This window comes from Oncorhynchus tshawytscha, linkage group LG20, assembly GCF_018296145.1.
Source record: "Oncorhynchus tshawytscha isolate Ot180627B linkage group LG20, Otsh_v2.0, whole genome shotgun sequence".
Lineage (NCBI taxonomy): Eukaryota > Metazoa > Chordata > Actinopteri > Salmoniformes > Salmonidae > Oncorhynchus > Oncorhynchus tshawytscha.
Genome location: NC_056448.1, coordinates 38,123,512 through 38,141,303, shown reverse-complemented (window position 1 = coordinate 38,141,303; position 17,792 = coordinate 38,123,512). Strand labels below are relative to the sequence as shown.

The 17,792-nt window shown below is 43.7% G+C and overlaps 2 protein-coding genes across 4 annotated transcripts; one reads left to right on the top strand and one right to left on the bottom strand.

The window, feature by feature from the left end:
* The first annotated feature begins 223 nt into the window (after positions 1 to 223).
* ntmt1 (N-terminal Xaa-Pro-Lys N-methyltransferase 1) lies at positions 224 to 5,021 on the top strand. Of its 3 annotated transcripts, none has more exons than XM_024381604.2 (5): positions 375 to 532; positions 2,451 to 2,591; positions 3,116 to 3,279; positions 3,525 to 3,777; positions 4,025 to 5,021. In XM_024381604.2, exons 2-5 carry the CDS (start codon positions 2,507 to 2,509, stop codon positions 4,279 to 4,281), a joined length of 759 nt encoding a protein of 252 aa, XP_024237372.1. In that variant the 5' UTR covers positions 375 to 532; positions 2,451 to 2,506; the 3' UTR covers positions 4,282 to 5,021. The 3 variants fall into 3 exon arrangements, with proteins under 3 accessions (XP_024237373.1, XP_024237372.1, XP_024237370.1); XM_024381602.2 differs by having other exon boundaries at positions 384 to 542; XM_024381605.2 differs by lacking the exon at positions 2,451 to 2,591 and having other exon boundaries at positions 224 to 542.
* A 318-nt stretch (positions 5,022 to 5,339) lies between these two features.
* ndor1 (NADPH dependent diflavin oxidoreductase 1) lies at positions 5,340 to 17,747 on the bottom strand. Its single transcript, XM_024381601.2, has 15 exons — positions 17,608 to 17,747; positions 16,142 to 16,281; positions 13,641 to 13,718; positions 13,373 to 13,470; positions 12,949 to 13,047; positions 12,648 to 12,749; positions 12,331 to 12,534; positions 12,015 to 12,142; positions 11,685 to 11,902; positions 11,374 to 11,481; positions 11,033 to 11,147; positions 10,668 to 10,814; positions 6,123 to 6,241; positions 5,944 to 6,038; positions 5,340 to 5,726 (listed from the first exon to the last, which is right to left on the bottom strand). Exons 2-15 carry the CDS (start codon positions 16,274 to 16,276, stop codon positions 5,582 to 5,584), a joined length of 1,791 nt encoding a protein of 596 aa, XP_024237369.1. The 5' UTR covers positions 16,277 to 16,281; positions 17,608 to 17,747; the 3' UTR covers positions 5,340 to 5,581.
* Between the last annotated feature and the right edge of the window lie 45 nt (positions 17,748 to 17,792).

Sequence of the window (17,792 nt, the reverse complement as noted above, 5' to 3'; positions counted from 1 at the left end):
GGGCGGCTGATATAAAGTGGAGAGGGGTGGTGGAGAGCATAGACAACAGCGAAATTGACCAGAGGGAATGGGTGGAGAAAAGGGTGAGAATAGCGGGAGACAGAAAGAGAAAGAGGGAGGTGGAATAGAAGTAAACAGTTATAGTAGAAAGAAGATATGGAGGCAATGACTGATAGAGGGAGAGATGACCATATGAGCGGGTAATGGGGGGACTAAGGAGAGAAGGGTAAGGAGAGACAGGCCAGACAAAGCCAACTTCTTCACGACACAACCAAATTCTCATGAATTATGATCTCTGCTGATGCACACACATACTGTAGCCCAACACGTAGCCTATCTGTAATTCCGCGATAAACCACTGAGTGGAGACAGTGAACTATCTCATGCCACAAGCGCAAACCAAATAAGGAAATTGCGTGGACTGCAAGGCGTTTGGCAGTGTGGTGTACAGGGATGCTTTCCGCAAGCAGAAAAAGCACGTTGGCAATTGATTTGTGACATGATCGAGGTGTTTGGTGATTGGGACTAAGACGTACGTGAAGGTAAATTGCCGTATCCCAGTTTGTAAAGATTAGTTTTGATTGGGGTCAGATGTTGGGCGCATTCAACTTTACAGCCTTGTCAACGCACTGATTCAACATGCTACCTACCGGTAGCTAGCTAAAGCTACTACGTGCTAGCTACTTTTCATCATTGATGGCTAAGTCAGTGGTTATCAGTCCTTGACAACTGTCTGCTTCCAAAAATAGATCCATAAAGTAAAGTGCCTTGCTGTCATAACCACTTTGCTTGCTAACCTCCCAGATAGCCAAACTAGAAAACCATTGGCATTGCACTTCAACAAACAAGCTAGCTACCAGCTAGCTAACATGGCAGATTCTGGCTACCTGGCCCCCATGTTCATTGTCAACGTGCACATTGGTTACTAGTTAGATTTGTTTTCAACCAGTAAGCTTTCTTCAATATTGGTGCATGTCACTAGTCGTGTCTGCCGTGTACATTTTGTTACGGTTGGTTTGATCATAGACCCTGGCCTGATCTGCGGAGGGTCGCCCTCCCAGTTAGACCAGCGAGCTACACTACTTGCCAAAAGTATGTGGACACCCCTTCAAATGAGTGGATATATCAGACACACCCGTTGCTAAAGGGTGTATAAAATCGAGCACACCACCATTAATCTCCATAGACAAACATTGGCAGTAGAATTGCCCGACTTTCAACATGGCACCGTCATAGGATGCCACCTTTCCAACAAGTCAGTCAGTTCGTCAAATTCCTGCCCTGCTAGAGCTGCCTGGTCAACTGCAAGTGCTGTTATTGTGAAGTGGAAACGTCTAGGACAGGGCTGCCCAACCCTCTTCCTGGAGCTCTATGGTCCTGTGGGTTTTCAGTCCAACCGTAATTTAACACACCTGATTCTACTAATTAGTTGCTCAACAAGACCTTAACTGACTGAATCAGATATGCTAAATTAGGGTTGGACTGAAAACAACAGGACAGTAGATCTCCAAGAAGAGGGTTGGGCAGTCATGGTCTAGGAGCACAATAACTGTTTGTCAGAATCTGGGTTTCCATGGCCGAGCAGCCTCACACAAGCCTAAGATCACTATGCACAATGTCAAGCATTTGCTGGAGGGGTGTAAAGCTCACCGCCATTGGACTCTGAAGCAGTGGAAACACGTTCTCTGGAGTGATGAATCACGCTTCACCATCTGGCAGTCTGACGGATGAATCTGTGTTTGGCCAATGCCAGGAGAACGCTACCTGCCATAATGCATAGTGCCAACTGTAAAGCTTGGTGGAGGAGGAATATTGGTCTGGGGATGTTTTTCATGGTTCGGGCTAGGCCCCTTTGTTCCAGTGAAGGGAATTCTTAACGCTACAGCATACTATGACATTCTAGACTATTCTGTGCTTCCATCTTTGTGGTAACAGTTTGGGGAAGGTCCTTTCCAGTTTCAGCACAACGATGATTTGTGCACAAAGAACTGACCTCAACCCCATCGAACACCTTTGGGATGAATTGGAATGCTGACTGCAAGCCTGGCCTAATTGCCCAACATCAGTGCCCGACCGCACTAATGCTGTTGTGCCTGAATGGAAGTCCCTGCAGCAATGTTCCAACATCTAGTGGAAAGCCTTCCCAGAAGAGTGGAGGCTGTTATAGCAGCAAAGGGGGGGACCAACACCATATTAATGCCCATGATTTTGTAATGAGATGTTTGATGAGCAGTTGTCCACATACATTTGGCCATGTAGTGTACTTGGTTAATTCTCTGCCATGCCCCACAATAACCCTGGTCACAAGATGAGTGCTGAACTGCGGCCAAGTTGGGCCACATTTGGCTACTCTCTGTGTGTGTGTGTGTGTGTGTGTGACAGGTGAGGATAAATGCAGACCTCTCACGTCATCACTAGGACTTGGGAGTAAGGTTAAACGTGTCTCCTAGGGTTTCCCGGGGACACATGCTGGAGAGAATACAAGACGTCAGCTAATCATACCATCATGAATAACATCAAGTCGGCGTCTCGGAGAGGAGTGAAGAAGCCTGGGAGGGGAGTAGGCACTGCTTCAACCAACGTAACACAAGGTGCAGGCCCTTAGCAAAAAATCTGATGGTCAGGTAGCCAGAAACTTACTAACTAGAAGTCAACCTAGATGTGGCATGTTCCCTGCATTGCTCGCAATAAGGAGAAATAACTAAATAACCTTCTCCAAAGTCATGGGTCAGACCTACTAGTTGCTTTGTTATTCTTTCACTCTGTGACTTTAGCTTTAGTCATAATAATCAACTTTATAATGAACCAATAAGGCCCGGGGGGGTGTGGTATATGGCCTATATACCTCTACTAAGTGTTGTTCTTATGCACGACGCAACATGGGAGTGCCTGGATACAGCCCTTAGCTGTGGTATATTGGCAATATACCAGAAACACCAGAGGTGCCTGCCTTATTGGTATTATAAACTGGTTACCAATGTAAAAATGATTTTTTCATACCCGTGGTATACGGTCTGATATACCACGGCCTTCAGCATTCAAGGCACGAACCACGCAGTTTATAATGATGCATATGTGGGCAGTCCTACTTACCTCAGCCCCTTGGGTTCTTCAGATAGGATGGGTGACGGTGTGCAGCATGAGACCGTTTTCTACTCCAAGGCTGAAAACTACTGGAGAGAAGTGGCGCCCACCGTGGATGGCATGCTAGGAGGCTACGGCAAGATCTCTAACATTGACATCGACGGCTCCAAGAAGTTCCTGCAGAAATTCCTTGGCGTAAGAAACAGTTTCCAAACTTCTCTGTAGAAACACTTAAAGCGCATCATGTTAGGCTATTTATTTGCATGCATACTTTGTTTGCACACATAACGAAACCTAACTAAGGGGGGGAGGGGGCATGGCTTAAAACGTTTCAGAAAAATGATGGGCCAAGTATAGAGCATTGGTGTACTTCTTATGCAGTTATCTGGTGCTGACATGTCAAGAAACCCACTCTAACCTCTCCCTCCTGGCACTAAAAGCAGGGTGAAGGGAAGACCGGCAATGGCTGCGCCCTGGACTGTGGCGCCGGAATAGGACGCATCACCAAGCGACTGCTACTGCCCCTCTTCAACACTGTGGACTTGGTGGACGTGACTCAGGAGTTCCTGGACCAGGCTAAGGTCTACCTGGGCGACGACAGCAAACGGGTGGAGAACTACTTCTGCCTCGGCCTGCAGGACTTTATCCCACAGGACAGACGCTACGACGTCATCTGGATCCAGTGGGTCATTGGTGAGTCCTCTCAACTCACAATTCAAAAAAAAAATGGGGGTTAACTGACATACTGTATGTAAGACAGCTCTATGTCTAACTTGCTTAATTCTCAGACTTCATCATTTTTTATTTTGATTAGCTTTGTACTGTATTTATTTTACTCAGGCATATTGCAATTCAGCTTTCAGCTGCAAATGTGTACAACATTATGCAATAAAACCAGACTGTTGAGCTAGCCGCCCTTCCCTCCTTCCCCTCACCTCAGGCCACCTGACTGACGACCACCTGGTGGAGTTCCTGCACCGTTGCCGCGGCGGCCTCCGCCCTGAGGGACTAATTGTCATCAAGGACAACGTGGCCTATGAGGGCGTGATCCCAGACGACGTCGACAGCAGCGTGTGCCGGGAACTGGCTCTGGTGAAGAGCCTGGTGACCCGGGCAGGCCTCACTATCGTCTGTGAAGAGCAACAGATGAACTTTCCTGACGAGATCTACCAGGTCCACCAGCTGGCCCTCCGATAGGGACGGAGATGGACGGGTGTGGAGGATGGGTGCCAATGCCAAAATGCTGCTGCCCATGCTCAAGCCATGGGACCTTCATGACAAGCCTCCTGTCCACTGAAAGTTGGACAGTCCAGCTTAGTGTGTAGGCGTGTTTGTCTAATGGCGTATATATGACCCACTCTGTGTGAATACATCAGGTAGAGGTTTTATGAATCGTCAGTGTAATTTACTAAAGGATAATTGTGACTGATTCTGGGATCACCCTTAGGAATTATGGATGTACTGTATGGGGGCAGATCATGTAAGGCTCAGAAATGTAAATGCCACTGAGTCAATTCTTTACTGGAGGACATGAGTTACAGCACTTGAGTTCACATAGGACAGGGATGAGCAATTCTTTTCAGGGCCATGTTCCATAGGGCACACAGTTTTGCAATGGAAACTACACAAAAACGTATTTGGTCAAGTTCACGTACCTTATTGTAAATGACCCAGGTTCTCACTTTTGCCTAACGCACAATTCATTCATGTCACTGAATGCTCAGAGTATCTGGTCACATCTGTTTTCCCAAGTCGGAATTAGATTGAGCAACAAATCAGGAACAGAGTTTCCAATCACTGGCATATATCCCTCCACAGTACCAAGAATACATAGATTGGCTGTTTGTAAGATGTGGCAAATACTGATGAAATTTAAGTACTGTATGTTTCCCATGAGTGTTTGAATGTCAAATTAAACAACTTTTCAGGAAATCTCATTGTTTTGTGGTTTAGGTTACTGGTTGTGGGGGTGTGATGAATCTTTGGTCTAGTAGTTTGTACAACATATGTTTTGATACCTTTATTTACATCAAGATAGATAATGGTCAGATCAATGTATATATTCTATCTCAATTGGTCCACTAAAGGAACCCTATATTTGGGACAATTCAAATGTTAGGACCTTCAGTGTCTCAACTTAAACATTTTTTTTGCATCTATTTATTAGCTGCAATTTTACAGATAGTATGTACATGTCATTGTTTTTCATGAAGTGCATGGCAGTCAAAGTAATGAATGTCAGACTTAGTCAAATACACTTTGGAAACATTTAATAGCGCTATGCAGTGTTGCTTGTAGTAGTGCAGTATTATAATATCTAGTCATATTTGACACCTATTTTCTAAGCTGATACCTAAACCATGGTACAGAAGTGGTATGGTGTTGATTTTGAATTCCTCTGCAGTGAAGTCACCACTGATTGTCAAATGAAAGCACTTGGAGCAGTATACTGATAAAGCTTGCTGCGTTTGAATAACACCACTCTGTAGCCATGTGATCAGGACCAGGTCTCGCTCTGGAATCGCCCTGCCCTCTCCATGGCGACCAGCATCTCGTCCGCCTCGGCAGAGGACACGCCCCCTTGGCTCTGAAAGCCCTCCTTCAGGGCGTCACACACTGCCGTCGGCATCTGTTTGGCGTTGCTGGATACGAATGATAGAAGATATGCATCAGTAAAGACCTAATTTGAGGCTGTGCTCATTGGGGCACACCATGCATATTCTGATTGGGAAAACATTTGGCTCTGTATTTCATTCCATTTTGTGTCTACTGAACACGACCAGGGTAAGATGCCCACACATTTACCAAGCACCATTTTATCAATGTAGCACACATTTCAGCACGTTAAAGTACACTCACCCTGCGATGTAAAAGTAGCCGTTCTTATTGGCGATCAGGTCCCATAGCAGCTCAGCTTGCTCCTGCACACGCTGTTGCACATAAATCTTGTCTTCCTGCAAAAATCACACAGAAACATACCCATCCATTAGAGTGAAGTGTGTGTGTGTGTGTGTGTGTGTGAAGCCTGGTCTACCTACCTGATCCCTGGAGAAAGCTGTGAAGAGTGTCAGCTGCCCTGCTTTCTCCATCTCCTCCCATTCTGAGCTGCAGTAGAAATCCTTAGACTGGGACCGGCAGCCGAAATACAGCACATTGGCTGATATACAAGAGGAGAAACAGGATTCAATTTACTAACCGGTATACAAACAGAAGGGAAGAAGTATAGCAACAAAGGTACAAATGTCTGTTACTAGGTAGAACACACATTGACTGACTCATACAGGAAATTGTTGACGAGAGTGGGGAGAAAGCTATGACTATAAATCATTGACAAGGCCATCGATGACATGACACCATTCACTCCTATGTGAAGAGTCAACAGCACATTTGAAGCCCAGGAAGTCGGTTTTTAGCTTGCCAAGACTGCATCTCATGGAGACAACATGCGTAGTTTGAGCTACTCCAGGAAGTGACATTGCAGGCTCAAGGTGCTGCCCCCTCGCATTGAGGATAAAAAATAAACTGAATGGAGCTAACCACAGACAAAGTCCTAGAGGAAAACCTTGTTCAGTCTGCTTTCCACCAGACACTGGGAGATTAATCCACATTTCAGCGGGACAATAACCTATAACACAAGGGCAAATCTACACGAGTTGCTTACAAAGAAGACTGTGAATGTTCCTGAGTTACCGTTTTGACTTAAATCTATGGCAAGACCTGAAAATGGTTGTCAAGCAATGATCAACAACCAATTTGGCAGAGCTTGAAGAAATTTGAAAAGAATAAATGGGTAAATGTTACACAATCCAGGTGTGGAAAAATCTTAGAGACTTTCCCAGAAACACTCACAGATGCCAAAGGTGCTTCTACAAAGTATTGACTCTGGTGTGAATACTTATGCAAATTAGATATTTCTGTATTTCATTTAATATATTTGCAAAGAATCATAATATATATATTTTTACTTTGCCATTATGGAGTGTAGTGTGTGTAGATGGGTAAGGAAAAAAAATATTTTTAATACATTTTGAATTCAGGCTATAACAAAATGTGGAATATGTCAAGGTGTATGAATACTTTCTTAAGGCACTGTCAATTATCCTTAACTTCTCTGTGCGATTTTTAAATAAAAAAAAATTGGTTGAAGGACATATACTACCGTTTCAAAGTTTGGGGTCATTTCGAAATGTCCTTGTTTTTGAAAGAAAAGCTCATTTTTGTCCCATTAAAATAACATAAAATTGATCAGAAATACAGTGTAGACATTGTTAATGTTGTAAATGACTATTGTAGCTGGAAACGGCCGATTTTCTATGGAATATCTACATAGGCGTTAAGAGGCCCATTATCAGCAACCATCACTCCTGTGTTCCAATGGCAGGTTGTGTTAGTTCATCCAAGTTTATCATTTAAAAAAAGGCTAATTGATCATTAGAAAACCCTTTTGAAAGTATTTTAGCACAGCTGAAATTAGCCTTTTAAAATGATAAACTTGGATGAGCTAACACAACGTGCCATTGGAACACAGGAGTGATGGTTGCTGATAATGGGCCTCTTAACGCCTATGTAGATATTCCATAGAAAATCGGCCGTTTCCAGCTACAATAGTCATTTACAACATTAACAATGTCTACACTGTATTTCTAATCAATTTGATGCTATTTTAATGGACCAAAAACAAGGACATTTTTAAGTGACCCCAAACTTTTGAACGGTAGTGTACATCTAGTGTATTAGAAGTAACTATTGATACCATGATCGTCTGCGAAACATTTATTTTTTAAATCTATACGAAGATTGGAAAAATGGCAATATTATGGGCGATTCACTATAATGGGGGATCCTGTTTTCTGCTAACAATGCCTGCAGTACCGCGGTCTGCCTTGAACTACCGTGGATTCAAATGTGTATTTTATTTTTATTTAACTATTCAAGTCAATTAAGAAGACATTTTTATTTACAATGACGGCCTACAAAAGGCAAAATGCATCCTGCGGGGACGGGGGCTGGGATTAAAAATAATAATATAGGACAAAACATCACAAGAGACACCACAACACTACAGAAAGAGAAACCTAAGACAACAACACAGCATGGTAGCAACACAACATGGTAGCAACACAACATGGCGGCAGCAGCACAAAACATGGTACAAACATTATCAAAGGCAAGAAGGTTGAGACAACAATACATCATACGAAGCAGCCACAACTGTCAGTAAGACTGTCCATGATTGACTGAAGAGATAAACTGTCCAGTTTGAGTATTTTTTATGCAGCTCGTTCCAGTCGCTGAGAGAGGGGGCAGTTTTTCTCCCCTACTAGAAAGGATTGGTTCGGAATTGGGGCCATATTTAATTCAGTAAATGTACAGTGTTGTGATAGAGGAGTAATGTTAATTTCATTAACAAAAAAACATTTCGCCAACCACCTATTTTTCCTGACAAACTAATGAACATATCGAGATGCCCTGAAAAAAACGATAACCATTAAATAACTTAATTTAAATCGACAAACAAATGTAACGAGACGAGAATTCCACGAGACTAATGGACAGTTAATGTGACGTTTTCATCGATGTTGTCCAATCAGCATGGATGAAAAGGTATACCGGTATAATGCAATCCTCCCAGTAACCATGTTTTTATGGGATTAAAGTCCTACCGTATTAAAAAAAAATAATCACGAAAGCTGTGCTGGAAGTTTCCGTACAATTTTATAAATGCCGACAGATAATTTGTTCGTTAACAAGGTGGGATTTTTTTTGTGTTGGTAAAATGTATTATGCGAGAAATGGCGGTGGAAATGCCTTTAAGCAAAAATATTGAAATAATAACCATCATATCGAAGTAAACTTGGACTCAGGAAATGTTGTGTGGTCCTCTCACTATGACTCATCTGGAAAACATGCATGTTATTAGGCTACACATTCAATAAATTAGCTTTACAGGTTGATCAAATTATACAGTGATCTTGATGCTCCTTTCAAATAAATATATATTTTTTACATTTGAGTCATTTAGCAGACGTTCTTATCCAGAGCGATTTACAGGGGCAATTAGGGTTAAGTGCCTTGCTCAAGGGCAAGGACACATTTTTACACCTAGTCAGTGCAGAGATTTAATCCAGTTTCCTTTCAGTTAGTGGCCCCAAACGCTCTTAACCGCTAGGTTATCTTCCGCCCTATATATCGAGAGTCTTATTCTGGTGACAAGATGATCGATGCTTGACTGCCGTTTAACAAATAAACATATTCTCGCTATTATCTATAATAATCTCATCATGTTGACTAGCCAACCCGAACTGTATCTGCAAGCTGTTGGCTAGCCTCTAGTAACTACCCATCCCGCATGAGGGAGCGTAATCATCGACTGACACTAATTAGCATAACGCAACGGACATAAATATTCCTAGAAAATATTCCTATTCATCATGAAAATCAAAAGTGAAATATATTGAGACACAGCTTAGCCTTTTGTCATCCTTTATATATATTATTAACTTTTGATACCATGATCGTCTGCGAATATTTTGGTTTCATCTGACCATATGACATTCTCCCAATCTTCTTCTGGATCATCCAAATACTCTCTAGCAAACTTCAGACGGGCCTGGACATGTACTGGCTTAAGCAGGGGGACACGTCTGGCACTGCAGGATTTGATTCCCTGGCGGCGTAGTGTGTTACTGATGGTAGGCTTTGTTACTTTGGTCCCAGTTCTCTGCAGGTCATTCACTAGGTCCCCCGTGTGGTTCTGGGATTTTTGCTCACCGTTCTTGTGATCATTTTGAACCCACGGGGTGAGATCTTGCGTGGAGCCCCAGATCGAGGGAGATTATCAGTGGTCTTGTATGTCTTCCATTTGCTAATAATTGCTCCCACAGTTGATTTCTTCAAACCAAGCTGCTTACCTATTGCAGATTCAGTCTTCCCAGCCTGGTGCAGGTCTACAATTTTGTTTCTGGTGTCCTTTGACAGCTCTTTGGTCTTGGCCATAGTGGAGTTTGGAGTGTGACTGTTTGAGGACAGGTGTCTTTTATACTGATAACAAGTTCAAACAGGTGCCATTAATACAGGTAACGAGTGGAGGACAGAGGAGCCTCTTAAAGAAGTTGTTACAGGTCTGTGAGAGCCAGAAATCTTGCTTGTTTGTAGGTGACCAAATACTTATTTTCCACCATAATTTGCAAATAAATTCATAAAAAATCCTACAAAGTGATTTTCTGGATTTTTTTTCTCATTTTGTCTGTCATAGTTGAAATGTACCTATGAAGAAAATACAGGCCTCTCATCTTTTTAAGTGGGAGAACTTGCACAATTGGTGGCTGACTAAATACTTTTTTGCCCCACTGTGTATGTGCCAGCTATATGAAGGAAACTAGGCCTAGTTGGACAAGGCTATCTTAATGTGCACATCATGGAAGTTACCAGTAAAAATGTGACTAAAAGTAGACTGAAATCTTCCAGAGTTTTAGTCGACTGATAATAACTAAAACTAAGGATGAAATGACTAAGACTAAATCTAAAATAACACAGTACAGGAGTGGTGAGTGGAGGGTAAAGCCAATCCAAGGGTAACTCACCAGTCTTGCCCTGGGCTATCCTCTCCTGCAGAGCAGACCTGAAAGGAGCCACTCCCGTTCCAGGCCCAACCATGATCACAGGGGAGTAGGGGTCCTTAGGGAACTTCATACTCCCCTTCTTCACCCACAAAGGCACATAAACGTCCCCTGCAAAGTGGAAGAGTCAACAAATTGACTGATATGACAGCTGATATAGCTACTGTGTTAATACCATTTCTTCTATTTGATATCAATTCAAATTCAATTTACAAGAGTTTATTTACCCAAAATGTGCTTGGCAAAACACTGAACGTTCAGTAGCTACTAGCTACCTGCATTAGAGTGCCACCATTGCTAAAACCATGTAGTAGACAGTGCTAACAGACCTTGTGTGGGGTCCAGAGAGGCTAGCCAGGAGGAACACAGGCCCTTGCGTGGCAGGTGCATCTTGGTTTTGTAGTGCACCACAGCTAGCAGTATCTGGATCCTGTTGGGATGTGCCTGTGTGGAGAGAAAACGGAATGGTCCAAGGGCCAGTGTAGGTGCAGGTTTTTGCTCCAGCCAAACCATTAACAGTTAATTTAACTAACAAAGTCTTGGTTGAAGACAATTAGTTGAATCCGGTGCATTAGTGCTTTGGCTGGAATAAAAGCCTGCACCCACAGCAGCCCTTGGGGAATATCATTGCCCAACCCTGACATGGGGCCTTTCAGTGCTGTGACCTCACCAGCAGGGAGGAGGCAATGGAGAAGGAGCGAGGCTGAATCTCAGGGAACAGGTCCAGTAGGTAGTCTACACTCAGCTCTGCTGTCGTGTGGGGGAAGTCGGTCAACACCTGAGGACCATGCACGCACACACACACGACCCCACAAACACACACAGGGAGTGGGAATCTGGACGCAGCCCTGTAGTATTGACCTGGCTCACCAAATCTATTGAACATAATATTGATTATTGTTGTAAGAAGTGGGATCAACTGAACTTCCATCCTGTGCCCCCAAGTGGCAGCATAATCACATCATTACAGGTCCCTCTAACCTCCAAGGCGGTGCGTCGCGGCCTGTTGCAGTAGGCATGCAGCTCGTCCTGGCCCTGGGCAGAGTTAAACTCAGACAGCTTCTCCCGCTCCAGCTCATTGGTGGCAAAGGTGGCGAGGAGCTCGAAGAAGGAGCGACGAGGCACTGCCGCTATGTCCAGGAAGCTCTCCACCAGATGCCGAACCGTGCAAGGTTGGGCCAGGCGGGCTGGGACCGAACCTGGGGAGACAGGGGAGAGGGTGAGGGGGTAAAAGAGGGACATTATGTGGTTGTGGATGTGACCGTCTCTCACGTACACCGATACAGGCAGTCAAATGTGACAAGCACAAACCTGTGTCGCAGTTTGTGGGGCTGAGGGTGAACTGGCGATCAGGGTCCAGTCTCAGGAGCTGACAGAACTGCTCCACGTCCTCAGGGGTGTTACAAGGTCTCATCATCACCACATCCCCAGCAGTGAACCTGCCAATGACACACACACACACACTTCAGTCAACCAGTTAAACATTATCATCTAAAGTCAAATCCTTTTTAAGCACAGTTTAACAACCTCAGAGCAAGATGGTTCACCATCACAAAATACATTTTAGACAAATCTGTCAATAAACATGGTAGCAATTTCTTAAGGCACAGTACATTAGAGCACTCACTCAATATCTGAGCCTGTGATGTCAAACTCAATGTGTCGAACATCCTGAAAGTGGGAGGCGTGCGTAACCCTTTTATTGGATACCACCCTGCCTGGAAAGGTGCGTGTCTGAGAGGGCGAGATCGGCGGCTCTGGCACGCTTCGCCTATCCGCCCTATTCTCAGTGACGTCATCCAGAAATCTGAAAACGAACCTCGGAGGGAGTCTGTAAAACGAACAACGGTAAGGGTACAGTTACAGTATATCATGGGAGTTGGGCATATTCAGACGTAATATTAGACACATTGATTTGTCAACAGTCAAGTAAAGGAGACTTACGGTTCATCCACACTGATAAGACTCTGGCCTGCAGGTGTTGGATATAGAGCTTGCGCCCTCTCCCAGAATGACGTGAGCCAGGGGTCAATCACCCCATCTGCGCTGTTGAACACAATGGTTGAACAATCCAAACGGTCAACAAAAGTTACGAGAATTAAGTGATATAATGTACTGACTTTACAGGTTACAATATTGAGCCAACATGGCATTATGAAGAATACAGAGTATATAAAACCAATAGAGGAAAGACTGAACAGGCCAAAGACAGATCCCTGAGGAACCCCATGCAACAGTCTCTCACCCCAGGTCGTGCTGGTCATCTGCCAGTCCCACAGGCAGCAGAACACTGGCCCCCAGCTGCATAAGGCGCTTGTGAAGCTTCTTCGCCACAAAGTTGAACCTACAAGTGAAAATCTAATTGTATTATTCAAAGCTAGGGTATGTTATTTTCCAGATAGTGCCTCATACAGGGTACCGTTTCCATTTAAATTGAGTCAATGTGGGAAGTGACTTCACGTAGAAGTCCACATAGAAAAACAATGGGGAAGTTTTGATTCATTAATCAAATTTAACTTAATCTCTCTTCCAGTCATTGACATGCGTGACGTGATCCATGTTTGGGTTGGTAACTCACTACCATCGTAAATAGATTTCAATGGTGTGCATGTATAGACAAAGGGATTTCAAATTATTTATGTGGTTGCGTTTTTGACGAAAGCCCTCACTTGGGATAGGAGGAATCACCCAAGCCCAGCACGGCACAGTCTAGGCGACACAGAGATCCAGCGGGGAGAGACTTCCTAAACACGAACCGCCAGAAATTCTGCAAAGGAAGTGAAGAAAAAATTATACATAAAAACATCCAAGTCACTTTGTATGAAAGTGTCTGCAAAATGCCATATATTATTAAGTGCAAATTGAGAGAGAAGCATGCAGCAGCACACAGCAGCTTTTACCACAGACACACACAGTTTGGGCACTATTATCTGATACCTTCATGTTGTCTGGTGGATCTCCTTGGCCAGTGGTGGAACACACGAATACAACCAGGGACTCAGAGATGAGGTTAGCCTGTTGAAGAAACACAACCCTCAGATGCATGCCAAATACAACACCCTCTTTAATTGAGCTGAGCTCTAACCTTGTCAACTTAACAAATCCTATTTAAAGCACATAGCTCAGCCTCAGAAATATCATAGCTATATACTGAGAATACCAAACATTAGGAACACTTTCCTTATATTGAGTTGCACCCCCTCCTCAGAACAGCCTAAATTTGTCGTTCCACAGGGATTCTCACCCATGTTGACTCCAATGTTTCCCACAGTTGTGTCACGTTGGCTGGATGTCCTTTGGGTAATAGACAATTCTTGATACACACGGGAAACTTTTGTTCATTGAACACCCAGTAGATTTGCAGTTCTTGACACAAACCGGCACACCTGGCACCTACTACCATACCCCGTTCAAAGGCGCTTCAATATTTTTTGTCTTGACCATTCACCCTCTGAATAGTACACATACACAATCCATGTCTCAATTTTCTCAAGACTTAAAAATCCTTTTTCAACACATCTCCTCCCCTTCATCTACACTGATTGAAATTAATTTAACAAGTGCAAGTGACATCAATAAGGGATCATATATTTCACCTGGATACACCTGGTCAGTCTGTCACGGAAAGAGCTTGCCTATCTAAGGTCTTCAAAAGCCAAGTCAACAAACAGGTCACTGACCATCTCGAATAACACCGTACCTTCTCCGCTGTGCAATCTGGTTTCCGAGCCAGTCACGGGTGCACCTCAGCCACGCTCAAGGTACTAAACGATATCATAACCGCCATCGATAAAAGACAGTACTGTGCAGCCGTCTTCATCGACCTTGCCAAGGCTTTCGACTCTGTCAATCACCATATTCTTATCGGCAGACTCAGTAGCCTCAGTTTTTCTAATGACTGCCTTGCCTGGTTCACCAACGACTTTGCAGACAGAGTTCAGTGTGTCAAATCGGAGGGCATGCTGTCCGGTCCTCTGGCAGTCTCTATGGAGGTACCACAGGGTTCAATTCTTGGGCCGAATCTTTTCTCTGTATATATCAATGATGTTGCTCTTGCTGCGGGCGATTCCCTGATCCACCTCTACGCAGACGACACCATTCTGTATACTTCCGGCCCGTCCTTGGACACTGTGCTATCTAACCTCCAAACGAGCTTCAATGCCATACAACACTCCTTCCGTGGCCTCCAACTGCTCTTAAATGCTAGTAAAACCAAATGCATGCTTTTCAACCGTTCGCTGCCTGCACCCGCACGCCCGACTAGCATCACCACCCTGGATGGTTCCGACCTAGAATATGTGGACATCTATAAGTACCTAGGTGTCTGGCCAGACTGTAAACTCTCCTTCCAGACTCATATCAAACATCTCCAATCTAAAATCAAATCTAGAGTCGGCTTTCTATTCCGCAACAAAGCCTCCTTCACTCACGGCGCCAAACTTACGCTAGTAAAAAAAACTGACTACCCTACCAATCCTCGACTTCGGCGATGTCATCTACAAAAATAGCTTCCAATACTCTACTCAGCAAACTGGATGCAGTTTATCACAGTACCATCCGTTTTGTTACTAAAGCACCATATACCACCCACCACTGCGACCTGTATGCTCTAGTCGGCTGGCCCTGACCCACCCACTGGCTCCAGGTCATCTACAAGTCCATGCTAGGTAAAGCTCCGCCTTATCTCAGTTCCCTGGTCACGATGGCAACACCCACCCGTAGCACGCGCTCCAGCAGGTGTATCTCACTGATCATCCCTAAAGCAAACACCTCATTTGGCCGCCTTTCGTTCCAGTTCTCTGCTGCCTGTGACTGGAACGAATTGCAAAAATCGCTGAAGTTGGAGACTTTTATCTCCCTCACCAACTTCAAAAATCTGCTATCTGAGCAGCTAACCGATCGCTGCAGCTGTACATAGTCTATCGGTAAATAGCCCACTCAATTTTACCTACCTCATCCCCATACTGTTTATATTTATTTACTTTTCTGCTCTTTTGCACACCAATATCTCTACCTGTACATGACCATCTGATCATTTATCACTCCAGTGTTAATCTGCAAAATTGTAATTATTCGCCTACCTCCTCATGCCTTTTGCACACAATGTATATAGACTCTTTTTTCTTTTTCTACTGTGTTATTGACTTGTTAATTGTTTACTCCATGTGTAACTCTGTGTTGTCTGTTCACACTGCTATGCTTTATCTTGGCCAGGTCGCAGTTGCAAATGAGAACTTGTTCTCAACTAGCCTACCTGGTTAAATAAAGGTGAAAAAAATAAAAAATTAAAATGTTTTGTATACTCAGTGTATTCAGCTTTAACAAGGCAAGCAGATTCAATGGCGAATACTTATTTTTCATAGTAGTAGTGCTGTATGTTTGAATTATTTTAATTATTTAGGCACTGTGTGGCTCTCTTATCTCGCTTGCTAACTGACCACATTGTAACTGTCAAGAGCCTCCGCTTTCACTTGCATTCCCCTCCTTTGTGCCTGACGTCCAATCCGCTCGGCCGTGTCCTGGGCCGTGCCCGTCTGGCTCCCATATAGAATCAACAGCTTTGGGGCTGACATTCTCACTGTGGATAAAGATGGGCACTTAAATTAGGATTCTTAAAATATAGCAGGCTGTACACACTAATCTGACATGTTGGACATACTGTAACAGCAGTGTGTCAAGACACACAGAATAGCTAACCTAAAGAAGCATCCCATTGATGGCCTACACAATGGACACTTGATATGATATTGACATCCTTGAAAATTAGCTGGCTGTCTTTAGTCTGTTTACTCTTTTGGCAATTTACTTAGGTATTGACAAATGCATATGTAAGTTGCACCCAAGGTTATCTGTTTACACAGCCTTAGTTACAATCAGACTCGGTGCATGGTTATCTGCAGAATTAGTTACTGTTACAAAACTCAGCTGGAGTTTATCAGGACCACCATGTGACTACAGGTAAAGTTTACTACACTACCTCCAGTGCCGTAAAGGGTCTGGACCGAGACTGAGCTACTATAAAGCAGGTTGACGTTTATTGTCATGAATCTTGCCCTGGAGGCAGAACTGAGCGATTTTGGCTAGATGGGCCAGCTGCAAATTCATAAAAATGCATTGAAACAAAAAAATGTTTTTGGTCTTAGGGCTAGGATTGTGGTTAAGGTTAGGTTTAAAATCAGATTTTATGACTAGCTAGTGACCACTCTGCAGAGGGTGGGTATAATTCGTTGAACGTTCCAAAAACTTCGTAAATAACAAGGTTGACAACAAACAACGCATACAGTTATATAGCGGTAGAATAAGATACCGGGTATGGAGTGGACGACTTCATTAAGTTTTTCATTCACCATGTTTATACAAAAAAATGTCTGTCCTCACTCTGGTAGCCTATGGATAAACGTTAAGAATAAGCTACGTGTGAGTTGATGCCTATTCGGCAGCTATTTAGCTAGGTGAACTGATCAGGCTACTTTGTATGCGTTGTTTGTTGGCAACCTTGTTATTTACGAAGTTTTTGAAACAGATCCCTGTTGGAACGTTCCACAAATTATACCCACTCCCCTGCAGAGCTTCCTCCAGGTCAAGATTCATGACAATAAATGCCAACCTGCTACTGTAAACCCAATGCGAGCAGAGTCGCAGGTCCAACAAAGGGCTGAAAGAGATAGGTGAAATTGATGGCAGATAATTCTGCTAACTGTTAGTTTCATTTAGTTAATTAGCTAACCTCTAGCTCTCGAGAATGGAGCCCAAGATGTCTTACAGTCTATTTGAATGGGCTAGCTAGCCTCTCGAGCAGTACCAGTGGCTAGTTAACTAACTAGTGGATACGTGACAGATCCCTCGTTCACGAAATACATCCATAAAAGCCGGATAACAGCCCTGCTCAGTTCAAGATGCTCACCTACGGTAGCTATAACAGATTATCCTAGGGTCTTTGACAATCTCGAAAGTGAATCTAATAATACTGAAAAACTCCTTTCTTCGACTAGGACTACATTTCCTCCAGCGTGTTGTTGTGTTTGCGCTTTACGACTGCAGAGCTTGAGTTTTGATTGGTTACTGGGCCGTTTTACGACAGTAAGTTGA

What these genes read in the sequence shown, in the direction of transcription:
- ntmt1 (XM_024381604.2), top strand. Translation starts at nt 2,507, where the DNA reads ATGAATAACATCAAGTCGGCGTCTCGGAGAGGAGTGAAGAAGCCTGGG. An exon ending in TTCAACCAACGTAACACAAG is followed by an intron (nt 2,592 to 3,115) that starts GTGCAGGCCCTT and finishes TGGGTTCTTCAG; the next exon opens with ATAGGATGGGTGACGGTGTG. An exon ending in TCCTGCAGAAATTCCTTGGC is followed by an intron (nt 3,280 to 3,524) that starts GTAAGAAACAGT and finishes TGGCACTAAAAG; the next exon opens with CAGGGTGAAGGGAAGACCGG.
- ndor1 (XM_024381601.2), bottom strand. Translation starts at nt 16,276, where the DNA reads ATGTCAGCCCCAAAGCTGTTGATTCTATATGGGAGCCAGACGGGCACG. An exon ending in ATCCACCAGACAACATGAAG is followed by an intron (nt 13,471 to 13,640) that starts GTATCAGATAAT and finishes CTTCCTTTGCAG; the next exon opens with AATTTCTGGCGGTTCGTGTT. An exon ending in GGTGATTCCTCCTATCCCAA is followed by an intron (nt 13,048 to 13,372) that starts GTGAGGGCTTTC and finishes TTTCACTTGTAG; the next exon opens with GTTCAACTTTGTGGCGAAGA.